The following is a 17,287-nucleotide window of genomic DNA, read 5'->3' as shown; positions in this document are numbered from 1 at the left end:
CGATAAATAAATTCTAGACTGCTACGTACTTATTCTCTTGTCACGATGTTAAGTGCCTCACGACAAAGAATTATTCTTATGGTGATGCAAAAATATCAGAGCGTCGCGTTAAATCACGAAGGAAAATACTAAATAGATCTTTGAAGCAATATAAACGAGTTAGAGATTTAATAACTGCCGTAAAAATGTTACAGCTGTCAAGTGGACACAAACGCTGGAAATTATTTCGTTTGACGTTTACGGTATTTTTTTGTCTCCACCGATATAATCCAAAGCTAAAAAGATTGCGTGAAGTATTATTGAAAATCGATACGAGAAACATTAATGATCATACGTCAAATATAAGCAAAAGCAATTTTTAAAAATGATTTTAGTTTACGGTAACGTGCGAGAAAAAATTTCACATATACACAAAAAATATTCGCGTTTGTTGATTAATAAACACTAAGCGCGCTTTCAGCACAACACGCGTATTTTCTAATAAATATAAGACTTCCGGTATTAATTACACACATACATACGATATATTAACTTCGTGGGAAACATACAGACATTAAAGTCCCGCGGATGTCTTGTTCCTTTTACGCTACGAAAATTGACAGTTTCTTACCAATGCTCTCTGGTCTCTTTGCGTTTATTCACGTGCTTCGGGTGACATACGAGCGTCGTAAAAGTGTTCTTTGGCCTGGGCGTCTCTTTCCGTGGACAATTATTTAATAACGACCGTATATATATAATTAGTATTCAACGTTCAGTGAATTATACCGATGATTTCACCTCATTAGATCCTATGCGGAGGATCGGCTGCTCGTAAAAATCACAGCGACGCTTACCTTTAAAAAAATTGTTGCGCATTAAAATCCTTCTGATCCTTCTCGTGAAAATCATATCTGTTTACCCACATTCCTCGTACATCGCGTAGATTCCGATCAGCTTTGCTTTTTCTCGATCGACCTCTTATTCGATCAATGATGATATTTTTATCGGGCAATAAAACTTATCACGGATAGGAATAAACATATCGTCTTACGGAATTTTTGATATCGTCACAATCTTCTTGCATGGCATTCAGCGATACTTCGATTTTTTCTTCTCTTTTTGTACATACACATATATTAATAATAAAAACTCACTGTTAAATTAATGTTTAATTTGTAAATTATGAAATATAATTGGTGCTTTGCGGCTTAAATTATATTTACTTTCATGAACTCTACCGACTTTATGTCTTCATAGCTCGACGTATATTAGCTTTCTTCTACCGAAGATATAAATTAACTGACAAAGAGTGCAGATCGTTGTTACAATAATTGCGGCAAGGCATGCACATATATCTTTCTATTTTATGATTCCTTCCTTAATTGGATAACGGAAGTTCTCTACAAAATTTTCCTTGCTATTGTACAGCTATTTGCCCTACAATTGTGATATAACGTTAGTTTTACTGATCAAGTTAATTTGGAGAAAATTAATATTTAATGTGAAAACAATATTTATAATTTTAGTGTTATGATTTCGACAGTAGGAATGACATGCGCGCATAATTTTTTGACAAGTATAAAATTATTTCATAGAACAGTGTATAAAGATTTACTTGAAAGATTTTTTTTTTATTTTATTTTTATAAATTTTTGAGACTTTTTTTTCTTGTATGAACATATATAAATTTTTATAAATGATGTAGTAACATCTATTGTGCTGTGCCAATAATAGTATAAGTCGGTGGAACAATTTTTTATTCGCGAAAGAGTCCGAGTCTGTTGTGGCGGAAACTTGGGTCAGAAAGAAAGAATGGCACAGGCACGAGAGCACAAATGCAAAACGGACGACGAGTGTTTGAGATCAGGAAACCGTTTGCACCAAGTACGACGAGAGGCAGTCGGGCAATGCGGGCCCGTTTATTGTCCGTCCTTTCGTCCGTCCTCGCGGTCTTTCATGATTATTTTTGCCGGTTCGCGGGCACAATGAGCGATTTCTAGCCAGTCCCATTGTTCCCTTTCGTAGCGTGAGTTTTATACCAACTATGGTCGCTGAATCTTAAGCGTCTTGCATGCGCAAGTTCGCTAAGGAGAATTTATTTCCTATCTACATCGCGAAAATGGTGTATAATTGTTACATGTAGGTTACATCCACTGAAAGAGCTCGTTAATTGTCTGTAATTGTCTGTGATTTCTTAGCGTATAGTTTTTCTTTTTCTATTAATTCCGCGAGTTGCGATTTTTTTCCAAAGTTTACGAGAATTTCTTATGCGAGATTTTATAGCGTTTTTGCAAAAATTAAAATTGACACATATTCAATAGATATATATTCTCGATCAAATTCTCGATGTAGCTCGTTAGCTTTAATTTTATGACGAGATGTAAAAGAAAAATTTCCATTCTCATTGTTTTGCAAATTTTATTACCTTTTCACATGAATAATCGCACAACTTTGAATTTTATACTGCTTTTTTTTGCAGGTTTCATAACTCGATTATTATCTATGCAGCTATTCGCGCCGTATCATATTACGTCGATGCCATATTTACAGCGACATCAGTACAGTATTTTCATTTTTAATAACGGTACACAGAAAACGCGTCAATGTTTCAACTAGATGTGAACGATCGCACGCCATGGAATCGATCGTTTTGTTTATATAGAGGTCATTTTAAATAGAAAATAAGAATGTGTAATGCTGAGCACCACACGATTAATCAAACGCACCGACGTCAATAAATGATCAATCGCGCGATCAGAATTCTTCAGGACAGACTCATTTTCTTTAATCTTCGAGTGACGATATCAGCACAACACGCGTAATTTCTTTAATCGATGTAATTAGGAATGGTAATTGAGGATCTGTATATAATTGCGGTCGAACCGATTTCTTTTTTTTTCTTTTTTTTATTTTATTTATGAATCTTGTTCGTCATTGCAATCATCATCAATTTCACGTGATTTGTCAAGCATTATAATTTATATATGCTGATTATTTTTGCAATAGTAATAGTTGTCTTTTAACAATTTATTGAATTTATTCGTTTTTTTATTAAAAAAATTTATAATAATCTAAAAATCTTGGTTCTTACAAAGAATTGTAATAAATTTTATATTTTAAAACAATCTCCTTGATTTGAAGCATTCTTGAAACATTTTTGAAATTTTAAAATTGGTTAATTTTAAGCAGATTTACTGAAATGATTAGATATATGTATAAAACGAAATTAAAAATTCATCGGTACGATGAGCAACGACGGAGTGTAGTAAACACACGTTGAAATCTGTAAAATACAAAGGGGTAATCCAAATTATATGTAAATACATATGAAACAATATTTAAAATAATATTTATTTTAAGAAATAATTGTATGAAATTGAATTTCTCATTCGTCCTTTAAACAAATAGTCAATAGAAACAATAGCCAAGGAGACATCAGGCGACGGCGGTAAATAATTTATAGAGTATTTAATTTAATATTTATTATCTCTAAATTAGTTTATCACAGTAGTAAAGCTTTGAACTACATATATATAATTTTTTTATTAAAAATATCTGTTCAAATAACGAATGAGAAATTTAGTTTTGCGCGCAATAATTATTTTTTAAAATATTAATTATTTTTTACGCTTTTTTCATATATATTTTATTTGAATATACATATTTGTATTTTATAGATCAAGCTCAGATGTATATGCATACTATAACTCTGCTGTTGCGTATCGTACCGGTGAGTATTAAATTATTTATTTATTATTTTACAAATCAATATACGTATACATAGTTGAAAAATTCTGACGTGTCCAAAAGTTTAAGTATTACATAATTTTTGCCAAAAAGTTTAGGTAAATTATTACTATCATTTTTTTAAATTATAATAAATCTTCATCATAGACAAAGGTAATTTACTAAAAGAAGGTGAAAAAATTTTCATAAATATGAGAAATGTTTTTTAAAAATTGTCATCTGATAAAAATGATGATATTGGATTCGTTAATAATTCTAGTATTAAATAAATGATAGCTCACGTACTTATTGTGCGAAATACTTAACAATTTATTTGTGATATTTAATTAAAATTATTCTTTTGTCATCATCGATTAATTTATAATTGATGTTATAAGTTTGGCAAAAAAACTGTGTGAATTAATAGTGTATGGAATTATATGGTTCACTGAAAAGAAGAAAACATAGATCGATAAACGTTTATCGTACGCATGCAATTTTAAATTCTTGATTCCGTTTTCTTGTTTCACGATACGATGATCTTACATGGCTGATCGCCAGGTGTAGGAGTGTCTGAAAGATATTCAATTCGATAAGACAGCTGATCGTCGGAAAATGCTATGACGAGACTACGAGATCAAATAATAAGGGAGTCTACCGGCTGACTATAGATAACATGAAATGTTAAGAGCTTCCGCTACATGTACATAAAAATGAATATGCATATGTGATCGACGGTCGATTATAGCTGCCTCGATAGCCACATACGATTATTTTTGCCAATGAAACTTTTTGTCAAAATTGATTTGATTTAATAACTGATATTTGTTGGTCGTTTTTTCCAATATAGTGATAAAGTTGATAATAAAATGTCAATTTTGAAGAAAAAAATCATCAGAGGTAATTGAAATTTTTTTACAAATATAAACTACGTTGAGGAAATTATTCAGAATATTATCTTTTTAATAAGTTATACCTAAACGATATATTGACATGTTTTCTGGGATTTATTAATAAAAAATATTTTATTCGCTTAAATGTTCACATTTAAATTAATATTTTATTTCTGTCGTGAAGTTGATCAGGCATGATATATTTGGAACAGAGTTTTAACATGTGATCACCTGCATAAAAGATTTATCGCGTCATTAAGTGCTATTAGATATGCTATTATCTTTTTTATGGTTTTATTCTTATGCATTAACTAATCATTTCTCTCCCTCTTTCCCTCTCTCTCTCTCTCTCTCTCTCTCTCTCTCTCTCTCTCTCTCTCTCTCTCTCTCTTTCAAGATAATAACTGTTTCTTGCCAATCTTTAGATTTGTTTTTTGAATATATTTATTTAGTACATAAATTCCAATTTTTGCCATACTTACCTCATTGCTTATACATTTTGCTTATCTCTCTTTGATCAGAGAAATCTTTCATTATTTCGTTGATTATATAAATATCGTGATATTACATAATTAATACATTTTTGTATATTATTTAAGTACCATCTTAATATCACATATATCTCACCAAATGTACATATTCTCTCTTTTTTCTATACAAAGGAATATTTATTTTATAATTAGTATTCATTTATAATTATTGCAATAGTAATTAATACAATATTTATAAAATGCGCAACGCATTTATTGTTAGTTCAACTAATTTGTAGTAGTAATGGTTAAAGTTTTTTTTAATTTAAAAACAATTTATATTATTAAAATTCAGTTTTAAGTCAGAAAAAATTTGTAACAATTAAATATTATATTCTTATTTAGGTATTACTTGACATTAAGGATATTTAATCATTATTATTAATGATTTTAATCAATATTAATTAATCACTTCTTGATTAAATAACTTTGTGCTACATTCTGCTTAAATAATTGCAGAAAGAAATGTGGCTGTAACAAACGACAGTCAAGCATGAATGCGAGAAATTTTACGAGATAAGTATAGTGGTCCTTTATAAAAGAGAAGAATGTTGCACGCCAGCCGCGATAACGATAACGATGAACACAATCGTGGATAAGGAGAGAGGAGAAAAAGAATTCTGCTTGTAAGCATAATTAACGGGTTTTCGATTGTAAGTTCCTTGATAACAACTGCAATTGAATTACTATTGTATACTATAAGTAGCGCTGCGATAAAGTATGATTGTAATACAGTTATTTCTCTTACGTAAGATCAGAAGGAATATTTCAACATATATCCGTATTTCTTTGTGTTTAAAATTTTATTAATAATTTAATAATTTAATATTATTAAATTAAAATTCGTTGTTACATAAATTATTTATCATTATTAATATTATTCCGACTGTGAACGAATAACATTTTTATTCGGCGAAGTTATACTACTGTAATATTTTTTTACTACGTCGATGCTCGGTATTTTTGGAATGCAAAATTATACGAATCGCACACAGGTAATCGATTTGCGCGTTAATCGAGTAACTTATCAAGTCAGCAGATTGCTCTTTTTTAGCGGATTGAAAGCTACGGCAGTCACTAGTCGGATCGGGCCTATCATCGGTTATATCGCCGAGACACCTCTGGAATTCCGATAAGGCACCGCATGGTATGTGGGCCGCATGCCAAATCTCGCCGCGACTCGCATACACCGCGCCTAGCGATTCAGTGCGTGGAATTTATACTTTCCCGAGACTCTTCCGCTCGAGAAGCTTTCATTAATTCTAATTGCGCGCTTAAATGCACGCATCGGATATTATCCAGAGTATTCCGATTGTAGAGTTAATTACGGCCTCGGCGAACTGTTCTTTCACAACTTGCGCCGGTCCCTCCGTGATTTTCTGAACGATTAGGGCGGAATGTTCCGGGAATGACGTAGAGTTGTGTTAAACCGACCTTCCTCGAGAGGGGAAAAAATTAATGAATCGGATTCTTCCATCCGTATAATATTTTTCATCATTTAGAAGTAAGTATTATAAAACGAGAAAACACGTAAGAAGAACGCGCATTATATATTGCCATAAGTGCGTTAATGTATCGAGTCATTTAAATCAGGCAGGTGCGTTTAATAAAGCATTATAAATTCTCAACGTCACGATCCGCGAAATGTCTCTCGGTGTGTTACAAGACGGTACATATGGCTGGTATACACTGATCAGGCCGGCAGTCGTTTTATGCGAAAAGACTGTGAGACGATGCAGAAAAATATGGGCACAAAACCGAGGCAAAGGGGTCGCGTTAGAAGACTTTGTTGTATTATTCATTAGATCGCGACGATTCCTCGCGAAAAGCGCCGCTTGCGGTCGAATGGGTCTGCTTTTATGACCGTTTCACGTGACGGATATCATGAAAATTAATAATGGAACGCCCCAGACATACTCTTTCGGTTTTTAGATCGCTGATACATTTGAGCTATCTTCTTGACTTAATAGACCGAGTTTTTTTTCCAGATAACAGTCTGAATCAGATGCGGTTGAAATTTCTATGAAACATTTTTACTACAATAAGAGCAGAAATATACATTGTCATAAAATTAAATCAACTTGAGAATTATTTTTATTAGCAAATTTTAGCGAAATGTTCTTTATAGAATTTATTTATCAATTGTAGCAAATTCCCTCTAAAAAATATTCAAATACACAACTTTATCGCAAATAAAAAGTACTTTTCAAGAATATTATGAATGTTTCTCTCACATACAAAATAATTATATTAATTTGCATTGCCATAATATAAAATAATAAATATAAGTATATTTTAATATTCATTAATGTACATACACCTGTTGTAGTCATTAATATTAATGACAAGTTGTTCATTGCTATTAATTAATACTCTTGATTACATTAATGTAATATCAGTGGAAATGGACTTGATATATATATTCTTAATAACATATGTCAAATACAAGAAATACGTTGCAAGAATCTTTTGCATAACTTATTTTATCGAAAGAAAGCAATCTGCAGATTTTAATATTTATTATTTTGAAAGAAAATATATATATATATATATATATATATATAATAGCCGGTTTTGGTAAAATCTATTAAATTCCGTGAATGATTTAGCTGTTTATTGACCAAATTATGCTTCCAATATATTCTTTTATTAACATTGATAGCAGTCTCATAATATATTCAACATAGCATACATATTCATATGTATGGATTGCAAAAATTTTTTTGTATACTTTATTCATTTAATGTAAATAATTTTTCATGAAAAATGTATTTTTATAGAGAATCGTTACTTTTATAGTTTTCGAAACAGATATTGTTTTTTTCTCTTTTATTTTTATGCAGGTTGTAAAGTTTAATAACCGAAACCTTGTAGAACTCTCTTTATAACGCAGAGAAAATTGTAGGTCACTGCTTCCTCAACCCGTATTTTTTATCGTTAGCAGTTGCAGCACAAAAAAGATTAATTATAGGTATTACATGCAAAGACTTGACGTTTACTGTAGTAAAACAGCTACAGAATTAGTGTTATATTGCGACACTTAATATATAATATTTGGGTGACCACAAAAGATTATACTGCTTAAAATATATTTTCCATTAATATATCAAAAAGCGCAATACCATAATTATAATTACAATCTTGTTACATTCATATAAATGCATATAATGCTCTTGTACTATAATTTAAAATTATTTCTAAAATTGTAATAAATATAATATTAAAATAATAAATATAATATTAAAAAATTTTATAACATTTAATGAGAAAGCCTTACGATTATTAATGACGGATAAGACATAATTGTGTATTAGTGCGAGCAGAAATGTGTGGCACACATGGCATATAATTAGTTTAGAATAATTATCACGAAAATAGGAAACGTTGCGACGAAGCTAATGATTTCGCAGCTGCAACTTATTTTCTGTTTCTTTTATGATGCAATCGAAAGATGATTAATATTCTTTTATAAAAAATAGACGTCACATTTATATATCAATACATTTAATTTAATAAAAATTTTCATATGTTATTTCAAAATTTTTTATATATTATTATTTAATGCTCCGCGTTGCACTATACATAAATTTTCTTATCGATTATTTTTTGATTATTTTTTGATATTTTTGATATTTTGTGTAAATTTATGGAAAATATAATTGTGTATCGATTATTTCGCAACAATCTTAATAATGAATAACTGTGTTTTAACTTTGTATGCCATAGAATTTTTACAACTTAATAATAGTCATAGTAAGATCGCGTTATCGTGCGCGATAAGAAACGTGTTAAAACAGCACATTTATCTTTATTTATTTTCCTTCGTATTCTTACAGTACAGTGACTAAGTTTTTGTGAAACCGCCACGCTTGTAAATGTTATGCTTTGTCGCACGTAATGGCTAGGCAGTTCATATTCTCTTTGCTACTACTTGTAACAAGAAGTGCAATTGAGTTGCAATAATGACGAGGCAATCAGATCCGTAGCATATAAATTATTGTAGTAATATAATATCTTACAACATATCACGGCAAACGCGGATATTATGATGTAAAATGGTGATTTAATTACTTTAATAATAAAAGTCATTTTTATTAAATAGAAAAAAAATTGTTGTGTATCACAAAAATTCTCTGCGAAAAATATATATCAAAATAAAACATATAAAACATTCTCTAAGGTACTTTATAGAAAAATTTTTTTCGTCAATATTTTAAAATATAGCACAAGTTGAAAAAATTATTATTATATAAATATTATTTAATTATCTAAATTACTGACGATGAAATATATCTTCTATCTCTTTTTCTATAAAATATAAAAATTTATTTATAGTTTTATGATTTTATTCAGAATTTTTTTCTCTCTTTTTCATTGAAGATAAAGATATTTAAAAAGATTTGGCATGCGCGTGCTTACAAATCTGCCAGAAGTTAAATTTGCATCTGTTCGATCTATTTCACCTCGTACTACTATATATTCGAATTGTCTTGGCATCGTTGGCCGTCATTCGCGATCAAAGGAGCATCTCTTTCGTGCCACTTGTTGGCACTCGTAAAAATTAATAACCGAAATATCGAGCGACGGCAGTGTGTGGAAGGTCTTCGCTCTTTGACGGCGATGCTGTTGTAGCTCGGTTGCTGTCACTTTTCACGGCACGGCAAAAAGAAGATAGATGTTCAACCGTTACATGCGACGGAGCATAGCGGAAGAGACATGAAGCCACACAAACTCTACGTCCGACAGGCCAATAGACGGGATCCTAAGTCGTAAACACTACCGTTTTAAGTACGTGTCTCGTATAAAATGCTGGACACCAGATGAATCTCACAAACATTCAAGTTTATATGCCAATCTGGGAGATGTAAGATCTAGAAAATTATTCCTAAATTAATTATTGATAAATGCTATAAGATTTATTTTATATGTTTGATGCAAATTGAGTAGCGATAAATCATACATTTATAATTATTTAACGGTACTCATACATAACACATAGTTAGAGAAAAAGAAAAGTATTGTCGAAAATGAGCCTTAGAGTTGTCGTAAAAATGAGTTTTAGTTGAAACGTAATAATTCTATGTTTATATGAGTTAGGCAAGTTTTAATAATGCAGAATTTTCTCCCTTAATATTACCGAGATAATATTTTTAATAACTATGTGCGGCGGAGTGTATGTATATATATATATATATATATATATAATACAAATATAATAAAATGTGTAAATATATCTATTTGGTTTAGTAGATATACGATACGATTGTATAAATGTCATTTCTAGATGACCATATTACTACGTAATATGACATAAATACGATATTACTTTCTTTGTAGTGTAAAGTGTACTATGTGCACATTGCGACTTCGTAAAGTCTCTGTTAGATAGTCACAATTCTTGAATTTCGCCAAAGGGTTAGTAGCATGAATAGAATGCAAATTTCAATCGCTAGCAAGACGAGAAAGGAAGAGAGAAGAGAAAGAAAGAGTTGATATGTTTATGAAAGTATGCGGAAGCACTAAGTCTTTATTGCCAATTATTATTGAGCGTAGTTGTGAATTTATTATATTCTTAAATTAGATAAGCGATTCAATTATGTAAATGACTCGTAAAATGACAAACCCAGTGCTAAAAGCGAGATAACTGATCAGAAAGTTTAAGTAACAAGCTAACAAATTCCAAGCAAAATCAGATCAGATAATTTATCTACAATGTGTGACATTTTTAGTTAGAGGAAAAAATTTCTATATTTAAAAAAAAATTATATTGATACCTGGAGAACGGATAAATCTCCATAACTTTTTCAATTTTGATTTTATTGCTTTGAGTATTTTTGTTTTTCTAAATTACGTTTTTAACAAGATTAAAGTACATTTTCATAAAAAGATCCGCGATTTTTTTATCTAAAACGCAACTCTTGTTGGAGGAATAAAACAGTGTTTTACGTACGGAAATAACACGCGATATCGTATATATCATTTTTGAAGGAAAAATCTTTGGCATGCTTTATCGAGCGGCGAATCGAATGACAAGCTTCGAAATTGACGGCGCGTACAAAGCGTGACGTGTCACACGTGTGCTCGCGTTATGATATATATTTTTGCCTATATCTATATATATATATATATATATATATATATATATATATATGCATGTGTAGAATACATCTGCGACTTTGAATTCTATCTCGGCGAACACCCGGTTCTGCCATGTGCGGCAACCAGCTCTGGCAGAAAAGAAACTGCATGATGCGAAAGACTTATCTAACCTGAAATGCTATTAATTCCTTTAGGACCGGTGGAATGAACGATTTTTATATCTAATAAAAATTGGTTTTATAATTTTTAATTTTCAACATTTTAATGACTAATTAATTTTTGAGTAGTTGTTTTCGATAAGTTGTTAATGTATGTATGAATTAGAAATTCTGCATGTAGAAACTAAACTCGGTCTGACAATGAGACAAAAGTGAGATAGAAAAGATTGCAGTTGCTAAAATAAAATATTTAATGCAGTATTTAATTTAATAATTTAATAATTATTGAATTAATAAAAATATTAATTAAAAGAATTCTCTCTTTCTTCTTTTCAAAACTTACAAGTAGTATAATACGATGTGATAAATTAAAAGTCCAAACATAGGTATCTCATGAAAATTATAATTTTAGGTGATGTATAGGAACATTATTTTTACCAGCACATTTTGATTGATTGCCTCGGAGATTTAAAATTCAGACATTAATTGCAACCGATTGCAGCGTTTAAAAGTGGTAATAAAAACACTTAAAAATACTGAATGATCGTATTCGATCATATACATATGTACTGCGAAAGGTGAGGATATCATATTTCATTGTTATTTAATTAATCGATTCTGTTCGTGACTATCGAGTAGACAGTTAGTATGTACATATATCCGTATTCGATTAGTACAAAACATCGCAACGCATAATTAGTAGCCCACGTGTCTGACTTTTGTTAGTACATCAGGTTAAAACAATGAAGTGTCACATACATAAATATCTAGCTGACTGACATAACAAAACTATTTGTAGCATGTTAGTTATTGAAATGTATGCGCGAATTCATCGACATTTGGATGGAGTGCTTTCAAAATGTCGAATCCTTTTGACTGATTTTTTAACAATTACTATTAGAGATTGTCTTGTCTGATTAATCTATTTTCACAATTGATTATTATTACAGATTGTCTATTAATTTATTTTTACGCTTGATTAATATTACTTGTTTCTAGTCTCCTGTGTTTTTATCTTATTTTTATATAGCTTAAAGAATTGTCGTGAATTGTGATAACTGGATCTGATAAAAATTTTATTTAAATTATAGAAATTATATATAGTTGTTCAGAAAATTTCATTTTTTGTTATATTATATATATATTCAAATTTTAGAGTTAAATCTGTCAAATATGAGAACTATTAAATGTCGTGATGTATACAATGATAATTTTCAAATTATTAATAATTAAAGACAAATCTAAGCCGAAATGTATAATAAATATTCATAAGTTACATGTGATTTGGATTCTCATCTTCGTATATTATTGTGTGTTTTCAACATTTAGATATTTCATACGTAAATTTGTCAGGCATTTGAGTGAATGAAAATACATACGTATACATACGCGAGTAAATAGAGAGTTTGTGTCAGATTTACGATGTCATTCAAACATTTTAAACGAATGAGTGACAGAACATATGAATGACAGAATTATTACAAGATGAATATTTTAACAATTTCTTGAATATTTTGAAAACAATTACTATTTATATTATAAATTCTTCTAAAAACGTTAGATATATGACAAGTTATAATATTTGCGAAACAGGAAATATGCCTTTCACGTAAGAAATCGTTCGTGGATGAAGAAATTGATTTCCGGATTTTATAATATGTCCATAAAACGAGGACATAAATTGCCATTAAACATTTAGCCGAGACAGGAAAAATTCCCCATGAAATAAAATATCGTAACGCATCGGCCGGACATAATGAATCACCGTTCTAACAGGAATTATCGGCCTCGTTACCTATGATTATGGCGGATGTAGCTATTAATATAGTCAGAAGCAGTATAGATGATAATTTTACAGTCGCGTAATTTATCGCGAAGCATTATTACAAATTTTATTTCTCTTTGCGTTTATAATGCTCGGTGCATTATTGCATGTCGGTCGTTGCGTATGCAGGAAGAATGTATTAGATTTATTATGTTTTATAAATATAATTTAAAAAGAGAATTATATATATATATATACATGTGGTTATACTAGATAAATTACATATTTCGTATACGTGTAATACGAAAATCTATAAAGGAGCGAGCTACTATTTCTGTGAGCGATAGCGTTTATAATTTATGCTTGTTGGCTTTTTCTTTACTTTCTACTTATCTCTTTTTCTCTTAAATATTCACTTGTTTGTAAAAAAATGAAATGTACGGCAACATTGCGGAGAAATTAATAGACGTGCTAGTAACGAATGCTTGTTAGTAACGAATAATTGTCTTGATTTCTCGAGCGCAATGCGAATTGAATAGGTAATTCTGAAGTTTTACTGCTGTAATTACAAAGTCTTCAATATAGCGTGTATAATTTAAAATAACCTCTTTAACGTGTTATTTTAACCGAAGCGTTATCGTTCCGTCTCGGTTATTTTTTTCACATTTTAATTTCACTTGCTTAGGAAACTATGAGCGTAAGCGTGTATCATAAATCGTCTGCAGAGTCGTTTAACATCAAAACACTTGGAAATTCTATGAGAACTATTTCTGTTATCAGTTTATTGTTATACCTCGCGTATTTTATGCAAGGTAATAAATTTCAAACACCAGAGAATGTCTGAGATTCCATGTATTGTAATGTGTCATAAATTTGAATTTCCTTACGATCTATAGAAGTATAAAAAATATGAGATGTTTTGTAACAGAAATTCCATACTGATATTGACAACAAACTTGGAATTGATTGTGCATAAAAGATATCAGAACTCTCGCTTCTCTGCTATTTTACATTATTATCTGGAGTAGGTGATATAAAAGTGAACATGTTTTAAACAACTTTCTTATGCTTTTTTAATACAGTTATCAATCTTCAAAAACTTACAGACGATGATATAAATAAATTTGATCACGACGTTTTTACATTAATATTGTTTTAAAATTCAAACTTATATCTTATTTCTTATTTCACTGCTTAAATAAGAATTTTTGCAGAAAATATAATGGTAAAATGATCAAAGATTCACTTTTTCTTTTGTAAAATAAATCGATGTCAATATTGCGGGTTATTCTCGATTATTGCGTCTCGTAGTAAAATTATTTCGTACCCTTTTCGCGAAATTTTTTTTCGGGCGTTATACGTGCAAGTTTACACGAATAACCGCACAAATTCGCGTTTTTTTTTTTTTTTACTGCTGACATTTGAACCGTTGCTATCTCATTTTTTCAATTCCGGCGAGACTGGAATTTGTCCGATGATCACTTGTTCTATCATTCTCGCGATCGAATAATAAATAAATTTTACAGCTGTGCGATTTCATTATTTAGCGATACCATCAGTCATTAATGTGCGCCTTAATGCCCTATTCATTCGTATGCGTCGCGTCAACGAAACTGCAGCGTGGAATTTCATAGGTAAACATCTTGGTAATTTTTTGTCGAGCTGACGATGCGGCGGAAGGATGCTTGCAAATCGGATATCTTGACTATCAAATGAATCTTATCGATCGACTAAATGATTTGATTAGGTGACTTTAGATTTAAGACAAAATTTAAATAGACACTCTGATTTGTCTCAATATGAATCGATGACATCCAAACATAGCAATTCATTTCTTTGATAAAATTCATATCCCAAATTTTTTTTATATTTTAATATAAATTTGTGAATTCTAAAATTATAATAAAAAGTAAATTCTTTTATTCTTTAATTAATTTTTTTACTCGTAAGTGAATTCTACAAAGATTTAATTACATTTCAGGGTTAAAAAATAGAAAAATTACAGCTGTAATAAGTTTTATTCAGTATGTCAATTCTAATAAAATTAAACATAAAAGAGAAGACTTTAAATAAAATAATTATAGTTTATTCTGTATTACTTGTACATGTAAAAATATAATATCCGTAAATATTTTCTGATTAGTGTATGCAGGAAATTACATCAATATACATATATTAGCATTCAAATAGTTGCATAATTACTGCAATGTTCAGCTGCGACGTTTATTACACATGATTGTAATAGCATGGAATTTGCTGCTACGTTATTAAAGACAAAGTGGATCAACTTCGTGGAGATTTGATTGTACCGTTATAACATGAAATACACAGGCATTCTATGAGAAGGCATTAAATCGTCTCATAAAAGTTCCTTTTTGTTTTATCGCCGTGGCAACAAAGATAATACTATTACGAGCAGCGAAACACCTGCGATACTATTTGTGATTATCATATCAGATATAAATATAATAGCGCGATTGTCATTATTATTGTCGTAGTCTGCTGCAAATTATATAGTAATACAATACCATTTGCTTTCTTACAAAATCAATTTGTCTTTAATACATGTCTAGTTGTCTCGCAATATTTTATTTATGCGTAGTAATAGGGTTGTAACATGAATGGATTAGCGATTAGCATGGCATGTCATTTCATATTTGCCGAAAAAAATGTGACAATAACGGTAAAAGTTATTTATAGTAATAGTACTGTTTACTCTGTCAGGACAGTAATCTTTAAGCTAGATCCGATATATCGTTTAATGCAATATTATATAAATCGTGCACAGGATAGCCCTCACATTCTTGCAACGAAAATAAAACATTGAAAAGTATAATAAAACTAGGATAAACTTGTTACGTCACGTCTAATTTTTTATTTCTAAGAGTTTCGCAAGAGTTACAACATTAATTTGTGCATTGACGCACGAAAAATCCTAGCAATCGTATGGTATTTCATCCTTCATATCCACACTTGTATTTTATAATTACGATAATTGTCAGTTTTTTGATATTAGACGCGACATAAAAGCAACGTATGCAAATAGTTATTCAGATAAATGCTGGTATTTTATTTGTGCGTAAAAAATGTTATTATTGAAGCCTGGTTAGAAATATATCTTGTTCTTATTAATTAATCTTCTTATTAATTAACGACACATTGTACGCGTAATCAAGTCTGCTCTTTTCGTTTCACATGGTTTATTCGAGAGAATTAATTACACCTTCTCTTGCATCCGCGTTTTCTGTCCGACCCTTCCTGTATCTTAAAGGTATATATACGAAGACAGCACAGCGGAGGCAGTTACCTGTTACTTCGGGTTAACTTATGTTCTACGGAACGTAGAATTTTTACGCCGGGAACCGGGTGTAGGTAGGTTACGCCGCGGACAAAATTAATTATCACCGGGTGATTAATTCGCGCGCGGACACGCTGTCATTTCGTTTCACGGCGGAGAATCTATTTCGATGTTGCACTGCCTCCACCTTTCGAGAAAATCGAGAATCGAGAGGGAAACGCGTGTTGCAATGTATATCCTGAAACTTGATGCTAAAATTACCACGTAGACTTCATCGCGGTACAATTAAGAGAAATAATCGTCATGAGGTATTGCTGTCGAAGTACGTGTCGAAGTAGCTTTTAAACGTGCATTTTTTTACAAGTACAGGAAAGAGACAGAATCTACGATTATATACTGCCGATTATATATCATCTACCTATCGCGTTATCTTGCCTAAGTTGCATCATTACTTCTCACTTCAGCGTGTAATATGATATTACACTCGGTGCTGGAAGAATTTAAGCCGGATAAAGTCTTAATGTCTTTTACTTAGTAATAGATAATAATTTTAATTGTCAGAACTATAAGTATAGATGTCTAAAAAAATACTTAGCAGTTATTCTAATAAAAAATGTTACAGCAAATTATTAGCATAAATTAAGAATTAGCGTAAAGGCTAACTGGAAAGTAAAAATATAATATGAAATTATGTATTTCGGCTTGAAAATTGATATTAATCTGATTATTTATATTGGACTTTATCAATGCTACAGCGAAATGATAAATAAAGCAATTATTTCGTAATTAAAGAAGATGCCCTAGCTAACAATACGAGATCTTTATCGGCGAAATTGCGC

General features: G+C 30.5%; 1 protein-coding gene across 10 annotated transcripts in view; it reads left to right on the top strand.

The window, feature by feature from the left end:
* Positions 1-17,287, top strand: part of LOC140663336 (UPF0489 protein C5orf22 homolog) — a 244,223-nt gene that overhangs the window by 69,127 nt on the left and 157,809 nt on the right. For 4 of the 10 annotated variants that reach the window (XR_012046257.1, XR_012046256.1, XM_072887392.1 and 1 more), the window contains exon 4: positions 3,657-3,709. The exons of 5 other annotated variants lie outside the window; for them this stretch is intronic. Coding sequence is in view for 3 of the 5 variants with exons in the window: in XM_072887392.1 (XP_072743493.1) it covers positions 3,657-3,709 (53 nt within the window). In the remaining 2 variants the exon portion in view is untranslated. Of the gene's footprint in view, positions 1-3,656; positions 3,710-5,587; positions 5,849-17,287 lie in introns of those variants that run through there. One more of the 10 variants, XM_072887389.1, reaches the window with a different exon arrangement.

The sequence above is a fragment of the Anoplolepis gracilipes genome, chromosome 3, assembly GCF_047496725.1.
Source record: "Anoplolepis gracilipes chromosome 3, ASM4749672v1, whole genome shotgun sequence".
NCBI lineage: Eukaryota > Metazoa > Arthropoda > Insecta > Hymenoptera > Formicidae > Anoplolepis > Anoplolepis gracilipes.
Note: the sequence above shows the minus strand (reverse complement) of the source record. Positions and strands in the feature narration are given on the sequence as shown.